At 39.6% G+C, this 21,071-nt stretch overlaps 1 protein-coding gene across 5 annotated transcripts in view; it reads right to left on the bottom strand.

Annotated features, from left to right (window-relative positions):
• LOC140201261 (REST corepressor 3-like) overlaps nt 1–21,071 on the bottom strand; it is an 81,972-nt gene that overhangs the window by 46,242 nt on the left and 14,659 nt on the right. For 4 of the 5 annotated variants that reach the window (XM_072265064.1, XM_072265060.1, XM_072265061.1 and 1 more), the window contains 5 exons: nt 18,984–19,036; nt 14,994–15,155; nt 11,964–12,088; nt 6,986–7,064; nt 1,152–1,370 (listed from right to left, as the gene is read on the bottom strand). In XM_072265064.1, the coding sequence (XP_072121165.1) occupies nt 1,152–1,370; nt 6,986–7,064; nt 11,964–12,088; nt 14,994–15,155; nt 18,984–19,036 (638 nt within the window). The remainder of the gene's footprint in view (nt 1–1,151; nt 1,371–6,985; nt 7,065–11,963; nt 12,089–14,993; nt 15,156–18,983; nt 19,037–21,071) is intronic. The other variant, XM_072265062.1, reaches the window with a different exon arrangement.

The following is a 21,071-nucleotide window of genomic DNA, read 5'->3' as shown; positions in this document are numbered from 1 at the left end:
CATACTATTGCTAATACAGGTTGAGCACCCCTTATCTGAAATCAGAAATGTTTCTCAGCGCTGACATGATCTCACAAATGGAAATTCCACAAGACACTGGAAAAATTCCCAGGCGATGCGCAGGTCTCTGTGCACCACAGTTCTGAGAAATGACTTGGATATGGAATGATCAGAATTTAATGAATAGAAAAACACTGCATGAAGTGAAACAGGAAGGTCTCAATCATGCATTGAAAGAGTCAACTTTGGAGTCAACATGCACTGATCATGAAGCAACCAAAGATCAGCATGATGAACTAAAAATTGCAGGTAATTTTATGAATTTTCAGCAGGTTGGTTGCAGAAATTCAAGAAAAGGCATAGCATTAAATTTTGAAATACCTATGATGATAAAGAGTCTACTGATCATGAAGCAGCAGAAGAATTCATTGATGACTTTGCCAAAATCATCGCTGAATGTCTGCATCAGTAGATAGTGTTATGAACAAGTGAAAGACAAAGACTACTTACCGGTAGCACATAAATTCAGAATCGGAAATGATGGCGCTACCAAACAGCCACTGGCTGTCCACCTGGGCATCCGAGGTAATGATAGCTTACCTTTCTGATGGCTCAATATACATGTAATTGTTTTGTGGATAAAATTATTAAAAATATTACTTAAAACTACCTTCCGGGTACACGAGTAAGCTATATATGTAATGTAAATGGATTTCATGTTCAGACATAGGTCCCATCACTAAGGTATCTCATTATATAGATGCAAATATTCCAAAATCTGAAAAAAAATCCAAAATACTTCCAATGGCAAGCATTTTGGATAAGGGATACTCAACCTGTATATTGCACATTTAGTGCAAACAGCTAAAAGACAAATTCCTCCCTATGATTTAAAATTGCTACAAATTAGCTAATATTTGGGGATTACTGGATTAAAAAGCTAAGTTTAAGATGCAAAATAAATAAAAACCTGGTTCTAATGATTTAATTTATACTTTTGTTGTGAACTTTAACACCTGCTAGAGTTTTAGCAGAATCAAGATTGTACTTTTGTTATGAAAATTACTCTGTAATCAAGATTATCCAACGTATACAAGAATCAAAATTTAGTTCTTTGGAATGTTATAACTACACTACAGGTATCCAAATACCTGGCGTTTCAATGAGATTAGTTCCATATCAAGTTGTCTAAGAATGGTACTTGCTGCATTTGGGCTGCAGGACATGGCTCCAACATCTTCTTGACTAAGATACATTCCTTTTGGTGGTCGACACTTGGACCGTAGTGGGTGGTGACGATGCTGCAAACTTGGAAGCTCACGTCTGACCGAGCCAACTCTGCTGACCTGCACAGGTGGATCAGGATTTCCCTAATAATAAAATGCACACAAGATTGCAGGTATATGTTATGTACTGCAAGAGACAAAGCATATTGGAAGTAGAGTAATACTTAACCATGCTTAAATTTACATCAACATCTTGCTATCTTAAAATGATAAGGTTAGAGAATTCCTGTGGATAACAATAAAAGTAGACCCCACTAAGATGCTCTCTTCTGCATCCAATGTAACCCCTACAAATATAGATTTTAAAAGCAAAAACATACAATCACAAAAACATTAAAATCTTTAAATACCTAAACATAAATATTTGCCAGCAAACTACTTCAACCCCACCCGCCCCAGACATTTTCTCTTCTCCCGCTCCCACTGGGCAGAAGATACAAAAGCGTGCAAGTATATACCACCAGGTTCAAGGACAGCTTCTAATCTACTAATCACTCTTGAATGGATCTTCCGGGCACCTAAGGGCAACTCGAGTAGCAGCAGTACTCTCAATGGATACGATTAAATATTCTTGTTTCAGCCTGATACAGCTAAAAAGCACACCTGCTCCAAGGTCAGTACAGTCAACGACGATGTCATAATGCATTTAAGTGAATTATCGCTGCTTAAAACTGACGGAAACAACACTGACTGTGGACAGAAGAGTCCATGCAGGAAACGTGGCTGCAGGTCGGGGATACAGGTGCATTTAAGGAAACGGGATTTTAAACTCCCAATACTGACCACCTTCCTGGCAAACGTGCAGTCTCTGGTGGATAAAATTGATGATCTCAGAGCTAGGGGGCTGAATCAGAGGGACATTAGGACCACGCATCCTTTGTTTCACGGAATGCTGGTTAACCCCTTCCGTACTGAGTGCAGTGATTCAGATCGAAGGGTTTATTATACACCGTCAGGATAGATTTATAGAGTCTCTCAAAAGCAGAGGTGGAGGAGTATGCCTCATGATCAACTCTTCTTGATGCACAAATATATCAATGCTGTCCCAATTCTGTTCACCAGACCTGGAATATCTAGTAGTTAAGTGCCGTCCTTTTTACCTACCGCAAGAGATCTCCACGGTCATTTTGGTAGCAGTATACATTTCACCTCAGGCCAATGTCAATCAGGCTCTAGATGATCTGAGCAATGGGATCAACACACACGAAACAATGCATCCTAACACGTTCACCATCGTTTTGGGAGATTTTAACCAGGCCAGTCTGAAAAAAATCACTGAGCAACTACCATCAAAAGATCACTTACAAAACCAGAGGAAACAACACACCGGACCATTGCTGTACCACCATCAAGAATGCCTACTGTGCTATTCCACACCCTCACTTCTGGAAGTCTGATCATCTGGCTGTCCTACTTCCGGAGTATAGGCAGAGACTGAAGACTGCAGCACCAGCAGTGAGGACCAAGAAGGTATGGACAAGGAAGCACAGGAGCACCTACAGGACTGCTTTCAATCGGTGGACTAGACTGTATTCAGGGATTCACTTTCCAACCTGGATGAGTATACTGCAGCTGTTACTGACTTCATTAAAACATGTGTGGACGAGTGTGTGCCTACAAAAACTTACTACACATTCCCAAACCAAAAACTGTGGATGAACCAGTAGGTATGTCATCTGCTGAAGGCTAGAACTGTGGCATTCAATTCTGGCAACCCAGGCCTGTACTAGAAAACCAGGTATGATTTGCGGAGGGCTATTTCAAGGGCAAGGAGACAATTTCAAACGAGGTTAGAGACGACATCTCTGGCAGGGTTTGCAAGACATTACTTCCTACAAAGCGAAACCAATAGCATGAATGGCAGCAATACTTCACTACCAGATGAACTCAACGCCTTCTATACCCACTTTGAAAGGGAGAACACAACTACAGCTGTGAAGATCCCTGCTGCACCTGAAGACCCTGTGATCTCTGTCTCAAGAGTCCAATGTTAGGTTGTCTTTAAAGGTGGAAGTTCCCACTTGTTTCAAAAACAAACAGTGCCTAAAAAGAATAATGTGAGCTGCCTTACTATCACCCGGTAGCTCTCACAGCTACAGTGATGAAATACTTTGAGAGGCTGGTCATGACTAGAATGAACTCCTGCCTCAGCAAGGACCTGAATCCATTGCAATTTGCCTATCGCCACAATAGGTCAAAAGCAAATGCTATCTCAACGGCTTTAGACCACCTGGACAACACAAGCACCTATGTCAGGATGCTGTTCATCGACTATAGCTCAGCATTTAATACCATCATTCCCATAATCCTGATTGAGAAGTTGTAGAACCTGGGCCTCTGTACCTCACTCTGCAATTGGATCCTCAACTTCCTAAACGGAAGACCACAATCTGTGCGGATTGGTGATAACATATCCTCCTCGCTGATGATCAACACTGGCGCACCTCAGGGGTGTGTGTTTAGCCCACTACTCTACTCTCTCTATACTCATGACTGTGTGGCTAGGCATAGCTCAAATACCATCTATAAATTTGCTGATAATACAACCATTGTTGGTAGGATCTCAGGTGGTGAGGAGAGGGCATACAGGAGTGAGACATGCCAACTAGAGGTGTGGTGTCGCAGCAACAACCTGGCACAACGTCAGTAGAATGAAAGGGCTGATTGTGGACTTCTGGAAGGGTAAGACGAAGGAACACATACATACCAATCCTTGTGGAAAGTGTGAGCAATTTCAAGTTCCTGGGTGTCAAGATCTCTGAGGATCTAACCTGGTCCCAACATATTGATGCAGTTATAAAGAAGGCAATACAGCAGCTATACTTCATTAGGAGTTTGAAGAGATTTGGTACATCAACAAATACACTCAAAAACTTCTATAGATGTACCATGGAGAGCATTCTGACAGGCTGATTCACTGTCTGGTATGGAGGGGCTACTGCACAGGACCGAAAGAAGCTACAGAAGGTTGTAAATCTAGTCAGTTCCATCTTGGGTACTAGCCTACAAAGTACCCAGGACATCTTCAAGGAGTGGTGTCTCAGAAAGGCAGCATCCATTATTAAGGACCACCAGCACCCAGGGTATACCCTTTTCTCGCTGCTGCCATCGGGTAGGAGGTATAGAAACCTGAAGGCACACACTCAGCGATTCAGGAACAGCTTCTTCCCCTCTGCCATCCGACTCCTAAATGGACATTGAACTCTCGGACACTATCTCACTCTTCTAATATATAGTATTTCTGGTTTGTGGCACAATTTTTAATCTACTTAATATACGTATATGATTATTTATTTATTATTATTCTATTTTGTTTTTGTTAAGTATTGCATTGTACTGCTGCTATGTTAACAAATTTCACGTTACGTGCTGCTGATAATATACCTGATTCTGATTCTAATATAAGGTGGACTCTTTGCCCCACAATCTACCTTGTTATAACCTTAACACGAGGAAATCTGCAGATGCTGGAATTTCAAGCAACACATAAAAGTTGCTGGTGAACGCAGCAGGTCAGGCAGAATCTCTAGGAAGAGGTACAGTCAACGTTTCCGACCGAGACCCTTCAAATCTCTTACTAGCTCTTCTTTCAGTTAGTCCTGATGAAGGGTCTCGGCCCGAAACGTCAACTGTACCTCTTCCTAGAGGTGCTGCCTGGCCTGCTGCATTCACCAGCAACTTTTATGTGTGTTGCTTGTTATAATCTTGCTCTTTTTGTTTCCCTGCACTGCATTTTTTTGGGTAACTTTTACTTTGTTCAGCCTTGTTCTCATTTTACCTTATTCTAACTCAGCACCCTGTATAATGATTTGATCTGTATAAACAGTATATACAAGACAAGCTTTTCACTGTATCGTGGTACATGTGACAATAATAAACCACTAATACCAACCCATGGCATGGGACTAGGAGACAAATGATTGAATATCCATATACAAGAGCAAATAAGTTAATTTGTATACAGCAATTTGTGTGCAAATTCCTGGAATCTATAATTTAAAATGAGTGAATATTTTGAAATGATAAGTTTCTTGCTACCAATTTTTTCAAAGACCTCACCCATCCCGGACATTCTCTTTTACCCCTTCCCAAGGGGAAAAAGGCACGGAAACATGAAAGCACGTAGCATCAGGCTCAAGGACAGCTTCTATACTACTATCATAAAACTATTGAATGGTTCCTGAATACAGCAAAATGGATGGATGGTTGACCTCATAATCTACTTTATGATTTTACACCTTATTGTCTACCTGCACTGCACTCTGTACACTTTACACTGCACTCTATTACCTTACCTTGTACTACCTCAATGTAGCGTTGTAATGAACTGATCTGTATGAACAGTATGCAACCCAAGATTTTCATTGTACCTTGGTACATATGACAATCAATAATAAACAATTTACCATTCTTTATATTTCCAAGCAGCAATTAGTTTTGAAATTGCAAGATGCAACATTGTAAGCAAAGTCAAGACCACTCTCGGCTAGAACAGCACACAGCAAAGAGACACCTGACACAAATGGTCTGGAAACTGATGACATCTTTAAATAAACAATAATTACTTTGTCAACTTGTACATAAATAGATCTGTTTTAACATAAGTTGTGATGGGGACTGGGTATGTGCACACAGAAAGCAAATCAATGAATATTGAGGCAGAGTCTACTTAACAATTCAGCTGCTGAATACATTTGTGCATACGGTCATCAAGACCAAATTTTGATGACATTGCATGGAGAAAATGACAAGGTAACATTATCAAGTACTTTACTCAAGTTCTGATTCCACCACCACCTTGAAATTAGACTGTATCCATCTTGAATGCACTAACCATTGTTGCATTTAGTATCGGTAACAATTGAAGTCCTCTTCAACAAACAAAATTACAATGCAATACAAGATAACTTTGGGATGTCTTTCCCCCACCAAGAATTAACCACTAGATAGGATTGCTGATAGGAACTCACTCAGTTCAATTCCATGCAAACTGGAGGGTAGAGGGAGAGTGACCCCAGAGGGCTAGGAGATCCACCAGTAAGAACCTAACAACAGACTATAGTAATCTTTAAGATGTCAAATCCCATATACAGAGTTCCATCAAATCCCATATACAGAATTCCATTACACATGGTGTTCATCCCTTTAAAGATGTATCTGCGTAATTTGCACAACGCTGTTTGCCCTGGCAAAGAGTACAATGTACTTCCTGTGGAAAACTGAATTCTTATAAGATGTTGCACCAAGGCATTTGAGTAAGAGAATAGGGATTTATTCCATGTCTTATGAGGGATCCAAGGGATATTCATTATAATCTAGGTTCCACCAAGTCATTTTTTGTGAACTATATTGTTGCTTTCACTACAGCTAGGCAAACAGTACAAAAACCTGTATCATGTTTAATACTGGTTTCATCACTTTAGACGTATATAGAAAAGAAAGTTACTGAATAAGGAATACCATTTCTACTTGCATTGAAAGTCGTAAATTAAAAAAATGCTGTTTCTGCACAGAAGCCCCAAGGCTTTATGATATTGACAATCATAATGTATAAGAATATGCAGTCATAGAAGCTCCAGATTCATGAGTTTCAGCTTTTATCTTGTCTCACCACATCAAGATTTCTTAAAGGCTTTCAATGCCATGCCAATGATGCTTCAGCGAAAGTTCAGTATAGTTATATTTCTAAAATTTATTACCTCCTTTTTAGCTTCTTTAGTGGGGTCATAATCACTGTCATTCACGTCATTCGTAGCTCCTTCCTCCATTCCATCATCACTGAAATCAAAGATCTAGTTTAAATATCAGCAACTATATACATACACACACAAATCATCAGTTCTAAAGTGTTTCCAGAGGCACAGTTGTAGAACTGCAGCTTCCCAACTCTGGTGACCAGTGTTTGACCCTGACTTTGGGTGCTGCCTGCCTAGAGTTTACACATCACCTCTGTAAATGCTCTCTCCGGCTTTATCCCAAACACACAGAGTTTGGTCAGCTAATTGGCTACTATAGATTACCCTGGTTTTATATGGCTGTAGATCTGGCAAGAATTTATGGTACCACAGGGAGAATAAAATGGCATTAGTGGAAATGGGTACTTGTTAGTTCCCACAGACTTAGTGGGATTTGAGCCCCATTTCCATGCCAGACGGCTCTGACAGTTGTTCCAATTGATTATCCAACTTATGAAAGGAATATCAGATACTCCCTGGAGGAAGATTTTAGTAGCATGGACACTGAACAGTTGCTATGTTGAGCAATCCGTTCTTTCATTGTTCCAGTATACATAGATCAAATAATTAATACTGCTGGAAGGTCTAATTAGTGAAAAGTTAAAAGTGGCAGGCATTGGCCTGCTGTTCAGGAAAAAGAAGTTTTTTTCCCTGTATTTTTTTTAAAGACGGTTCAGTTTTGCCTTGTCATGCATTACATGAGGTTTTGATATTAAAGTATAATTCACAGAATATGTATTAAATCTGTGATTATCCTCAATATTTTAGGTCATGGGGGGTGGGGGGGAGAGAATAGAGCCTGTTCCATACATAACTACTTTCTACATGAAAGAGACTCTCCCAACCTGGGAAAATGACTGCAAACCATCTACCTTATCTGTGCCCCTCAAAATTTTAAATCTCAATAAGGCCACCTCTCAATCTCCTGCTCCAGGGTAATTAGTCCCAGCCTATACAGTTTTGCCTTATGACTCAAGCCATGCAATCCCATAACATCTTTGTGAACCTTTTCTGCACGCTTTCCAGACTAATGACATCCCTTCTATAGCAGGGCAACCAGAATACCAACTTCTATTGATACACGATGTCCTAACTCCTGTCTTCAATGCCTTGACTAATAATTGCAAGCATACCAAATGCCTTTCGCACCACCGTATCACTAGGGGTCGATGCAACCTGTCACTCTTGTTCTCTTTGTTCCACAATACTCTCTACAACCTCATCATTCCCTATGTAAATTTTGCCCTGGTTTAAACTGACAAAAATGCAACACTTTGCACTTGTACGAGTCAAGATTAATCTGCCAGTCCAACTCAATTCTGTTGAAACCTGAACCTTCTTTCGACTACACTAAAAAAATTCCATGGACATATCAATCACACCACACACATTCCCGTCTAAGTTGCTAAGTAGACCCAGCATTGATACCTATGGCACACAACTGGTCTTGGGCATCAAATCTGAAGAACCATCCACTACCACCCTGTGACTCCTTCCACCAAGCTAATTTTGTATTCAATTAAATTTCCCTGGATCCCACGTGAGCTAACCTTCCAAAGTTCCCTACCTTGCAGGATCTTGTCAAAGACCTCAGTGAAGATCCCGTCGACAACTTCTACCTCCCTGTCCTTGTCAAATCCTCTTCATCACCTCTTCAAACAATTCATTCAAATTCATCAAACATTCATGATTTTCCATGAAACAAAGTCATGCTGACTCCCACCCACCCCCCCCCCCCGGAATTTTTCATGTTTTATTGTTTCACAACATTGTACAACAGTGAATTTAATGTGGCTTTTTTTGACACTGATCAACAGAAAAAGTTCTTTCATCTCAAAGCGAAACATCTCTACAAAGTGATCTAATTTACTTACAAATATAAACCACAAAACAACTGATTGCATAAGTATTCACCCCCTTTAATATGACACACAAAATTATCACTAGTGCAGCAAATTGGTTTTGGAAGTCATATAATTAGTTAAATGGAGATCACCTGTGTGCAGTGAAGGTGTTTCAATTGACTGTAGTAAAAATACACCTGTATCTGGAAGGTCCAACTGCTGGTGAGTCAGTATCCTGGCAAAAACTATACCATGAAGACAAAAGAACACTCCAAGTAATTCACAAAAAGGTTATCAAAAAGGACAAGCCAGGAGATGGATACAAGAAAATTTCCAAGTCACTGACTATCCCTTGGAGAACTGTTATGACAATCATCAAGAAATGGAAAGAATATGGTACAGCTGTAAATCTACCTAGAGCAGGCTATCCTAAAAAACTGAGTGACCATGCAAGAACAGAACAAGTGAGGGAAGCCATCAAGAGACCAATGACAACTTTGGAGGGGTTACAAGCTTCAGTGGCTGAGATGGGAAAGACTGCACATACAACTGTTGAGTAATTATACAATCAATTATTTTTTATTTAACAATTGTAATAAATTTAGACCAATTTGTAGAAACGTGTTTTCACTTTAACATGACAGAGTCTCTATTGTTGATCAGTGTCAAAGAAGCCAAATTAAATCCACTGTTATTCAATGTTGTAAAACAATAAAACATGAAAACTTCCAAGGGGGTGAATACTTTTTATAGGCACTGTACTTGTATAATCTCTTAGGATTCTCCTTTAGCTTATCTGCCGAAGCTTTCTCATGTCCTCTTTTTACCCTGTTGACTTCCCTCCTCAATACCCTACCATTCACTGAGTAAGACCAACTCTGAGTAATCCTCCCAAAGTGCAACACCTCACACTTGTGTGCATTAAATTCCATCTACTATTGTTCAGCCTATTTTTCCAGCTGGTCCAAATCCTGCTGCAAGCTCTGATAGTCTTCCTCACTATCCACTACACCCCCAGTCTTGGTGTCATCTGCAAATTTGATGATCCAGTTAACTGCTTTATCATCCAATTCATTGACATAGATGACCAACGACAACGGACCCAGCAAACGATCTCTGCGGCACATCACTAGTCACAGGCCTCCAGTCAGATTGGCAACCATCTACTACCACCCTCTGGCCAGTCTCACAAAGTCAATATCTAATCTAATTTACTACCTCCTCTTGAATGCCAAGCGACTAAACCTTCCTCACCGACCTAGTATGGGACCTTGTCAAATGTCCATGTAGACAACATCCACTACATTGCCTTCATCAACTTTCCTGGCAACTTCCTCAAAAAACTCTAAGATTGATTAGATACAACTTACCATGCACAAAACCATGCTAATTATTTCTAATCAGCCCGTCTATCCAAATACTCATATCTGGCCCCTTACAATACCTTCTAATAACTTTCCCACTACTAATGTCAGGCTCACTAGCCTATAATTTTCTGGATTATTCTTAGAATATTTCTTAAACAGAACATTAGCAATCCTCCAAACCTCCAGTACCTCACTTGTCGCTAAGGATGATTTAAATATCTCTGCTAGGGTCCCTGCAATTTCTGCACTTGTCTCCCACTGGCTCCGGTAGAATACCTGGTTAGACCCTGGGGTTTTATCCAACCCAATTTTCCTTTAAGACAGCAAGCACGTCCTTCTCTGTAAGCTGTATAATATCCATGACATTGCCTCACTTCTATAGACTCTGTGTCCATTTCCTGAGTCAATATAGATGCAAGAAGTGCATTCTCACCCATCTCTTTAGGCTCCCCGCATAGATTACCATTCTGATCTCCCAGAGGACCAATTTTGTCCCCTGGCAACCTTGCTGCTCTGTAGAAGCCTTAGGATTCTCCTTCACCTTGTCTGCTGGGGCAACCTCATGCCTTCTTTTAGCTCTCTTGATTTCTTTTAAGCGTTCTCTTGCATTTCATATACACCTTAAGTACTTCGTTTGTTCCTATCTGCCTATAACTGCTATTTACTTCCTTTTACTTAACCAGAGCCTCAAAATCTCTTGAAAACCAAGGTTCCCTAAACCTGTTACCTTTACCTTCTATTCGGACAGAAATTCCATGAAAAAAAATCTGAGCTGCGATCTCGATAGAGACCACACCTCAGCGCCATCTTAACAAACAACAAGATAAAGCAGGAATGAGTTTTCGAATTTGGTTCCATTTGTGTAGCTTTTATTTCCATATTGTGGACAAGACTTTATGATTAGCAACACTGAGATGAGAAGAGGAAAGACTGTTGGTAAATGGGAAATTTAGGGTGAATTAGTTCCTTACTTATCACTCAAGTAGAAAGGGCTCTATAGTTTGTCTCCTCCCTCTTTTGTTGCTTGCCATAAGGGTGGCAAGGCTTTCCCTTTTTACTATGTTGACTCAGGCCTAGGGGGCCGGCGTCTGGCATAATGATATAATTTTTATAATGATATTCTGCAATGAGCAACAAAATTCTTGAATCTTGATACCCACTGTACCAAACCTCCCAAAGCACCCACGGAACAGTTTGGGCAGACAAGAATTGTTTCAATATGCTATTAATTTGCACCATCATGTTGCATAGTAACAACATTTTCCATGCATCCATATACTTCACAGGTCTATTGGTTGGGTCAGCGTCATCAATTGAAAACCCTTGCAGGCAGATATAAAAGGGATTAAAGGAAAGTTGATGAGTGGAGGAGAGTGAAGCTAAAGTAAATGAGCCATAAATAGCCTTCTCCTGCATTACGCATCAGTTACTTTGAAGATATTGCTTTTGATAACTCTATGAGGGGAAATAAGCTTCAGCGGGCTGCTACAGAACGAAACTTTCATATCTTATGTCAGAATAGCTAGGAGAACTGCAATCCGAATTTCTAGGGTGAATTTGTCTCTCTGTGACTTGGCCTTATTAAATGCAGAGCAGGTATGAAAATCCAAGCCGCCAGGTTTTGCTTCTAATGGAAGTTAGTGTGACGTAGCAGAAGTGTTAAATAATCATCAATTGTTTCTACAAATAGTAACACGAGTTCCAAAGTAATAACTATGTTTCTGATCTCACCTTTCATCTTGATTGTTTCTATTAGCTAATTTTCGTGCTTGCCGATCCATTAAACTTGTTCGTGATCGAGTCTTTTTCCATGAATAGTAGTACTTCACTAAACTTGCAATAGACTTATCCGGTAACTGAAACATGATACAAGGGGGTAAAAGAAAAGGTCAAGATCCTAAAAAGTGAACATGCATGGCATCACAATGAGAATGGGAAATGAAAACAGTCAAGCTAAAACAAAATCTTAAATAATTCCTCAAATCTCTAATAAAAGGATATTTCACTTAGCAATATACATACTTATTTTACATTCTTAACATGCAATGTATTCCAAAAAAAATTACACCACTACAGTCTTAGCAATAGGAACTTCAGAGTAGACAGATATCTGCAGTATTTAGAACATGATCATTCAGTGTTAATTTTAATCTCAAACAAGCTAAAATCTGCAGATGCTGGAAATCAAAGCAACAGACATAAAATGCTGGAGGAATATAGCAGGCCAGGCAGCATCTATGGAAAATAGTAAACAATCGATGTTTCAGGCTGAGACCCTTCATCAAGACAGGATATATAATTTTCATCTCTCATTTTAAGATATTAAAATATTTCAAAAATGAAAATCCAAGACCACAAGCCAATATGAATAGTTAATTAAAATTTTCAGTCTGAAATACTGTTTTCAATATTCTCAGTAATTTTGTCAACTGACATCTGACTTTGTAGACTAATAATTTGTAAAAGCATGGTAAGTACAAAAAGGAGTGGATACAAATGAGAAAGCATGACAGAAGTATCACAAAGAATGAAAAGCCCATCAAAATCAGTGCCATGAGTTTCAAAAAAAATGTTGCAGTTTATCACACTCACCCCTTTTTAGATAGATAATTTATTGATCCTAAAGGAAATTACTTTCTTCATCAGTGCAGTTTTTCGTCGTTACAGAAGTCAGTCTCCTTCCAAATAAGCTTAGAAGCTAGTACTCAAGCACCAGATCTCCACATAAAACTCACTGAATTCCTCCAGCAAGTGCATCAACATCCATCATGAACAAGTAGCTGAGGTGGTAAATGTGTACTAGCGGTTACTGATACAGTAAGACCTGGGAATTCCAATCACAAATCTGCAAGTAGCAGCAATTGTGTGATGATCATCTTCAGCTTGAGACAAATGCAGAATTTGTCAGCTACTATCAGAAATGAGCAAGCTTTATATATTGCTTTTGCTCAACCCAAATAAGACAGAGGTTAGACAAGGCGCTGAAGTAGCGTTTCTCTCAAAGCCCACCTGGCTGCATCACTCCATCACTTAACCCGTGAACTGAATCTATGAAACAAAATAATACATCATAGGATTCATCCCCAGGTCACATGGATTCCTCCCACACCCCAAATATATACTCGTTGGCAGATTGCAATAAAGTGGTATAGGCAGCCAGTAAAAGAACAGGGAACTGGGAGGAGATGAGTGGGGAAGTGAGAAGACATTGGATAAAACTACTTTGATATTTCTGCTCAAAATTAAGACTCAAATAAAAGCCAGCGAAGAGATTGACAACTGTGGTTAGATACTTTCTTGAAAAGGCAAGTCGTTTGAACAGCCTTATGTTCCTCTTAAACATTTCACCTTTCACTCAAGACCTCCAGTTCTAGTCTCACTCAACCTCAGTGGATAAAGTTTACTATCCACTTCAAGAAGGACTATGTCATTGTCCCAATCTTGTATTCCATCTCTTGTAAGCTTAATTTTAACTGTGACCATCTTTCTCTGGAGATGGATTTTTTTTCCAATTGACAGTCGTAATTTCAACCTGTATTTCCTTCACTTCAAAGCTATGGTCACTAAGACAGTCATCATTAACCTCAATATATTGACAACTATGTTATCCTCTAATCTATATCACACCTGGACAATTTTGAGCATTTTTACCAGCATCTTGACAGCCACTCTCCAAAGTTACTTACTATGTCAGCAATTGTTCACAGAAGTAGCTAGTCAGTTCTGATATGCATCTCTCTCAATGAATCTAAAATCTGGTTGTCAGGGTGTTTTTTTTTTTGGGGTGGGGTTAGGACACAAGACAAATAACTTCAGCCACCAATCTTCAGACCTAAATATGGACTGCAGATTAAATTTAAATGCAGCTCTGGACAACAGGATCCTAGAACTGCAAAAACAGCAGTTGATTGAAGGACCAGACGATGTTGATTAACATTGTCTGGAGTGTGGGTGCGAAGAGGGAGGTGTGAAAGTTATGCGTGATTCAACAGAAGCATTGTAGATACATTGTAAATGTAGCATTGCCCTTTCATCTCCAAAAAGGTCTCAATTTGATGATGCCTGTTGTGTCTCATTTTGTCCAATAATAGTCTACTTGATATCCATCAGCTATTTCTATCCTGAGACTTTGTTTACGCAACAAAACTGGTCTATACATAAAAAGCCATCTTAAGCTCCAACAGAGTTGCTTCAAGAAAATCCTTTCAATCAGATGGGCAGATCATTGAACATCATTCCAGTATCTTCTCATGTTTCAACATTATTAGTGAAGATCATGAAACATTAAGCTTGCTGTTCTGCTCATTGTGTGTGGAAGACAAACTCAGCTGTCAAATCCTGCAGAGAGCAAAAATCCTTGAAGAGAAGAGTTGGCAACCACAAAAAAAAATGTCACAGCAAACAAAGATTTGTTATGAAGAGAACAATCTTGTCCAAGAAGAAAATGATAAATGACAGTGTGAAGGACACATCCTGGTTACAGCGTTTGCCACCTCATGGTTTGGTCTGTAAAAATCTGCAGAGAGAAGATACACTGCTCAGATATATTGTCACCACCCAATCTTACCAATGCCCATCACATTCCTCCCCCAGGTGATTTCATTCTTGGATCAAAGAAAAAGAGATTAAACAGAGTTAGCCTCTCATCACTTATTAGTTGAGCATTTTCTACACCATGCAGCACTTTACAACCCTTTGTCACCTCTATGGAAAGCAGGTTATTAGAAAGTTTAAAAGAAAACTATAAAAAGGTTCAGTTACCATCTGCTGAATTCTGTGAAAGCTCTTTCCATGAAAGCTGAAGGCCTGTTCAAAGAGGACCTTATCTTCTACAGTCCATTCATCTGGAAAAGGGGTGAAGTTAGGCAAGTCCGCCAATGACTTCTCAATGTTGTGTTTGTGCCAGAATAACATTCCCAAAGCCTACGTGAGGTATATGCAAAGTAAAAATATATTAAGAGATGACCTTGAAATTTGTGCACTGTTTGTTAACCCAAATTTAAACTCCAACCTATGGCAAATTGACAGCTCTAAAGAATCAAGACTTTTTCTTATTTCAAGGGCTCTCAAAATAAAAGGTGTGAGTGAGTTACTCTTAATACAGCAATATCATGAAATTCACAAATCTCCAATTTCTCCCACTACAAGAATGCTCCTAATACTACACTATTTTAAACAACTAAAGAATTGTCTTTGCAGTTACACAGCCAACAAATCTTGCTTCCTCTACTTTTACTATTTCCCTTTCTCCCAGAGATACTGAATCTTATTATTATACAAATCCTGTGGCTGTAATCCTTGTTTAAGTATAACAAGTTTGGAAAGTACAAGCTGAGTATTTTATACTCCCCAACATGAGTCAGAGGACTACATTGAAAAAAAAATGAAATTGAATATTAAGCTTTCATTAATGTAGCCCTTTCTGTTGAAAGAGAAAAGATGAGGATGGGACCAGTGGGGGAAGAGAACCAACTATTCTTAGATCATAAAACATGGGAGTAGAATCAGGTCATTCAGCCCATCAAGTCTGCTCTGCCATTTGATCATGGCCGATTTATTTTCCCTCTCAACCTCATTTTCCTGCCTATTCCACATAATCATTGATGCATTTACTATTCAAGAACCTATGAACACCTACTTTAAACACAAGAGATCCTGCAGATGCAATCCAGAGCAACACTCACTAAATGCTGGAGCAACTGAGCAGGTGAGACAGCATCTATGGAAATAAATTAACAGTCAACGTTACAGGCTGAGACCCTTCAACAGGACTGGAAAGGAAAGGGAAAGAAGCCAGAATAAGAGTGGGGGTAGGGGGAGAAGGAGGACAAGCTAGGTGATTGGTGAAGCCAGGTGTCTGGGGGAGGGCAGATGAAGTGAGAAGCTGGGAGGTGATAAGTGGAAAAGGCAAAGGGCCACAGAAGGAATCTGATAGGAGAGTGGATCATGGGAGAAATGGAAGGAGGGGTGACAACAGGGGGTGGTGATAGGCAGGTGACAAGAGATAGAGGCCAGAGTGGGGAAAAGAAAAGGGGGGGGGGGAGGAGAAAATACCAGAAGTTGGAGAAATCAATGTTCACGCCATCAAGTTAGAAGCTAAGTAGACTGAATACGAGGTGTTTCTTCCTACAACTTGAGAGTGGCTTCATCATGGCAGAAGAGGAGACCATGTACCAACATGTTGGCATGGGAATGGGAATAGGATTGAAATGGTTGGTCACTAGGAAACTCCACTTTTTGCAGATGGAACTGAGGTGCTCAACAAAGCAGTCCACCTATGTACGTCGGGTCTCACCAATGTAGAGGAGCCCGCACTGGTACAGTAGACACCACCAACAGATCTGCATCACCTGGAATGACTGCTTGGGGCCTTGAATGGAGGTGAGGGAGAAGGTGAATGAGCAGGTGCAGCACTTCTGCCACTTGCAGGGATAAGCGCCAGCAGGGAGATGAGGACAGAGGGACAAATGGACAACAGAATCACAGAGGGAGTGAAACCTGTGGAAGCCAGAGTGGGGTTGGGGCGGGGAAGCTAAAGATGTGTTTGGTGGTAGGGTCCTGTTGAAGGTGGCAGACCTGCAGCAATGTATTCCACATGTTCACCACCTTTGGTTAAAGAAATTCATCATAATCTCTGATTTAAAGGGACATCCTTTTATTCTCGAGATACAAGATGGCCAACAAATTCAAGGAAGGCACAAATTCTTGTCCAATTTTGTTTATAGGGCAGGGGGCAGAAACAATTTCACTTCAACCTTCTAAACCATTCTCACATGATTGTACTTACATATCAGCTGTTACTGTAATCTCTACCAGTAAGCCCCTTTCTTCTGCCCTGACAACTCTTAGCTACTGCCTTTAATGCCCAAGTCTCTCAAATCCAACCATAGAGATGAAAAAAAAACAAAATTGGGACTGAATTAAAATTCACATGAACTTCCCCATTTCTTAGTGTGCTTGTCATTTCCAGCATCCCTGCAAAATTTAGTCACCTGCTATCAAAGGATACAACTGAGATGTTAGAATTTTTTATTTCTTGCATCTATCTCACAATACGAAGGAGTCAAAATCCTTGTGTTACGTCTCTGTCGCTATGTACAATAAGAAATCCTAATGTGGGAGGATATTGCCCAAACACTACGATTGTATACATAATTGTTTTGTATACATGCATGTACAGTCAGATATGCAAACAGATCAATGTGTATTGATAAATCTGATGGCCTGGTGAAAACAGCTATGTTGGAGTCTGTTGGTCCTGGCGTTAATGCTGCAGTAACATTTGCCAAACAGAAGCAGCTGAAACAGTTTGTGCTTGGTGTGGCTGGAGTCCCTATGTGTTTTGTTTTTTATATATTATATATATATGTAGTGTTGAATGCTGAACTGTAATCCAAGAACAGAATTCTAACATAACCATCCTTCTTCTCCGGGTGAGTGAGGACAGTGGATAACACAAAATTAACTGATTTTGGCTTTATCCAAACATTCAAGCACTCAAGATCACTCTACAACAAGCAGCAGTGAAAACATCTGCCTTGTAATCCAAGTGACTTGTGTATAATTTTCACTCCAGCAGATACCCTGGCCAATTACCTGACTAAATACATCATGTAAGGAAACTAGAGTTTCTCAATCTACATTATGATTTTACTTTCTAGCCATCCCAAAACATACACTTTTGTGTGTACTTCTGCATGCTCATGGTCTTCTGCACATCACTGTTGTAACTTATTGTTGTCTTCTTGTCAGCTTGAACCAGTATGGTCATTCTCCTCTAGCCTCTTACTAACAAGGCATTTTTGCACATAGAACTGCAGCTCACTGGATTTTTACTTTTGTTCTATCTCTGTAAACTCTAGAGATTGTTATGTATGAAAATCCCAGAACAGCAGTTTCTGTGTAACTCACACCACCCCATCTGGCACCAACAATCTTTTCACGGTCAAAGTAGCTAGATCACATTTCTTTCCCATTCTATTGTTGGGTCTGAAAACAACTGAATCTCTTGGCCATGTCTGCATGACTTCATGCATTGAAGTTGCTGCCATGTGACTAGCTGATTATACATTTACTTTAATGAGCAGGTATACAACTGTACCTAATAAAGTGGCCACTGAGTGTATATAGTGGATTGAAAATGGGAACATTTATGCACGTGTAACTTTGCAGTTATTTGCTTCACATTTAATTTCATTACCGAATTATGCACATCTCCATGTTTTACAGCGATCAGTTTTATTCAAGTTCAGGCTTGCAGAAGTTTATTGATGCAAAATGGAAACACCGTGCTACAGATAAACTTGTTGCATCATATGGGCATAATACAATAATACAATTTAACTTTTAAAAAGTTCCTTCAGCACCTCATTTGGTGCATCGGGTGGCAACGCTGCCGTCTCTTTAGCGTTTGTCTGCTCTGCAAGGCCGAGTCGCTAGCTCAACGCTCAACCCAGCACGGGTGGAATTCGCGTAAGGAGCCGGCAGGATTCGAATCTGGGACCTCTCACCCTGAAGTCTGGTGTAGGTGCCACTACACCACCAGTAATATAATTTATGGATTTTCTCAAATCCCTTTGTGATCCAACAGCAAAACATGGAGAGTATTAAAAATTATGTAAAGATCAAAGTGTGATAAATTTTTACATATTCAATGAAAACTATTGGAAAAAGAGAAAAATAACAGACGCCAAAAGAAGACAGATTGTATTCAACTTTCTAAATAAACCACTAGAATAGTTCATTACTAACCTGTTCCACATTGTAGCCATGTTTTTCCTTTGCTACTGCAATATACTCATCCACTATATAAACAAAACAAGAGTAAGTAAAACTCAATGCAATTGCTTTCCCCACCCTCCAATAAAATACAGGCACAGTTCAGACATTTGTTGGTATTCATTATAATGTCCTGATATGATATCAATGTTGGCAATGAACACTTCTACGCTTTTACATGAAGCATCTAGAAGTCTCAAGAAAAACTATCTCAATTTCAGCTACAATCAATGGGATCTAATGACAACAGTAGTTAGGATAGGAAAATATGTCTGATGCTATATGTTATGAGACAATTCTTGGGCAATGAGCTGTGATGAATGAACAAAAAGCACAAATAAATATCATGAAACTGAGTTAGAGACAGTAATACTGCATGAAGACAGGCCTTTCAGCCCAACTCATCTAAGCTGACCAAGATGTTCACTTGAACTAGTTCCATTTGCCTGCATTTGGCCCACATCCCTCTAAAGCTCGTCCATTTAAATACCCGTCCAAGTGTCTTTTAAATGTTCCAACTGTACTCTTCTCTACTATTGCCTGTGACAGCTCATTCATATAACATCATCCTCTGTGTGAGAAATTGTCCCTCATATCCATTTTACATCTTTCCCCTCTAGTTTTAAGACCCCCATATTCTGGGAGTAAGACTGTATCTACCAATCTTATCTGTGCCTCTTGTGATTTTATAAACCTCTCAGCTTCCTTTGCTCCAGTTAAGACAGTCTAAACCTCTTAAAGCTCTTGGGCTTTCAGAACAGAAAGAATAGTTTATTGACCTCACTGCACAGTAATTTGCTCTAAGCAATGCTAACAGTTTAAAATATACAAATTATTTAGATGTGTACTTGAAGACAGTGACCAGCTGGTCTACACATGTACTGCTGCAAGGAGATTTTTTTTTTAAAAAAAGGAATATGGACTATTGACATCACAGATTCTTGTATTTATAACAGGAATGCTGAAAGCAAACCTTCTGATTTTCAAATTGACACAAATTGTTTTAAAGTGCAAAACAGGAGAAGGAATACAAATGTTTACTGGTTAAGCCTTGTGCAATTGTCAATGTTCATTATGGGCAAGATATACATACTATTTTCAAAGCTGCCTTCCTGAGGAACATCTCAAAAACTAGCCTGTACTTCAAAACAATGAGGAGGCACTTTGTTGATTTTCTGTCTCACATGCCATTTGAATTAACAAAGCCACAACATTTGGAATGTGTTGCAAGGGAGTGGTAATGTTTTTAAGTACAAATTTCACTAAGGTTCATTATTACCAACAGAGGATCACTTTCAAAACACAACAAACTTGCTGGCCAAAACTGAAAAACATTAGTAATTCTAGAAGTCATAGATAAGAAGAATCCTTTTGCTAGAGGCTACTGAAGCGTACCCTCCAAAGCTAAGCCTCACAGTTGAAATGACCAGAGCAATGTTTACACTGCCATTGTCTGATGTTGTACCCGACTTATATTTATATTATAGAGATACAGAGCAGTACGGGCCCTTCCAGCCCACCAAGCTGCGCCACCTAACAACCCACCTATTTAACCCGAGCCTAAACACAGGAACATTTACAATGATCAATTAACATACTAACCAGTACATCTTTGGACTCCGGAAGGAAACCGGAGCACCAAGAGGAAACCCACGTGGTCAAAGGGAGAATGTACAAACTCCTTACAGACTGCACCAGAATTGATCTCTAAACTCCAATACCCCAAATTGTAATAGTGTCCTGCTAACTGCTACACTATCATGGTGCCCACTTTGTTGTGCCGTTAGTTGTATACCTGCCCATCTGGAAAAATGCTTCATTAATAAACATCCCTTTTTTTCCAACAAGTCATCCATAATCTTCATCCCTTTCATAAAGTATAAGAATACCTTGAAGCTGCAAATTTACAGCTTTCCTACACAAGTAACATGGTATCTCAAGAGAAAATCTCAACTTCTCTAATGTGATGGATAGTTTCGCTTAAAAAGATGCTAACAGATCAGATGTTTATTGGTAACATTTTCTCTTTATGATGCTTAACCTACCCAATGCAATGCCAAC

This window comes from Mobula birostris, chromosome 8 (genome assembly GCF_030028105.1).
Source record: "Mobula birostris isolate sMobBir1 chromosome 8, sMobBir1.hap1, whole genome shotgun sequence".
In the NCBI taxonomy this organism is placed as follows: Eukaryota; Metazoa; Chordata; class Chondrichthyes; order Myliobatiformes; family Myliobatidae; genus Mobula; species Mobula birostris.
This window is presented reverse-complemented; position numbering and strand designations above follow the sequence as displayed.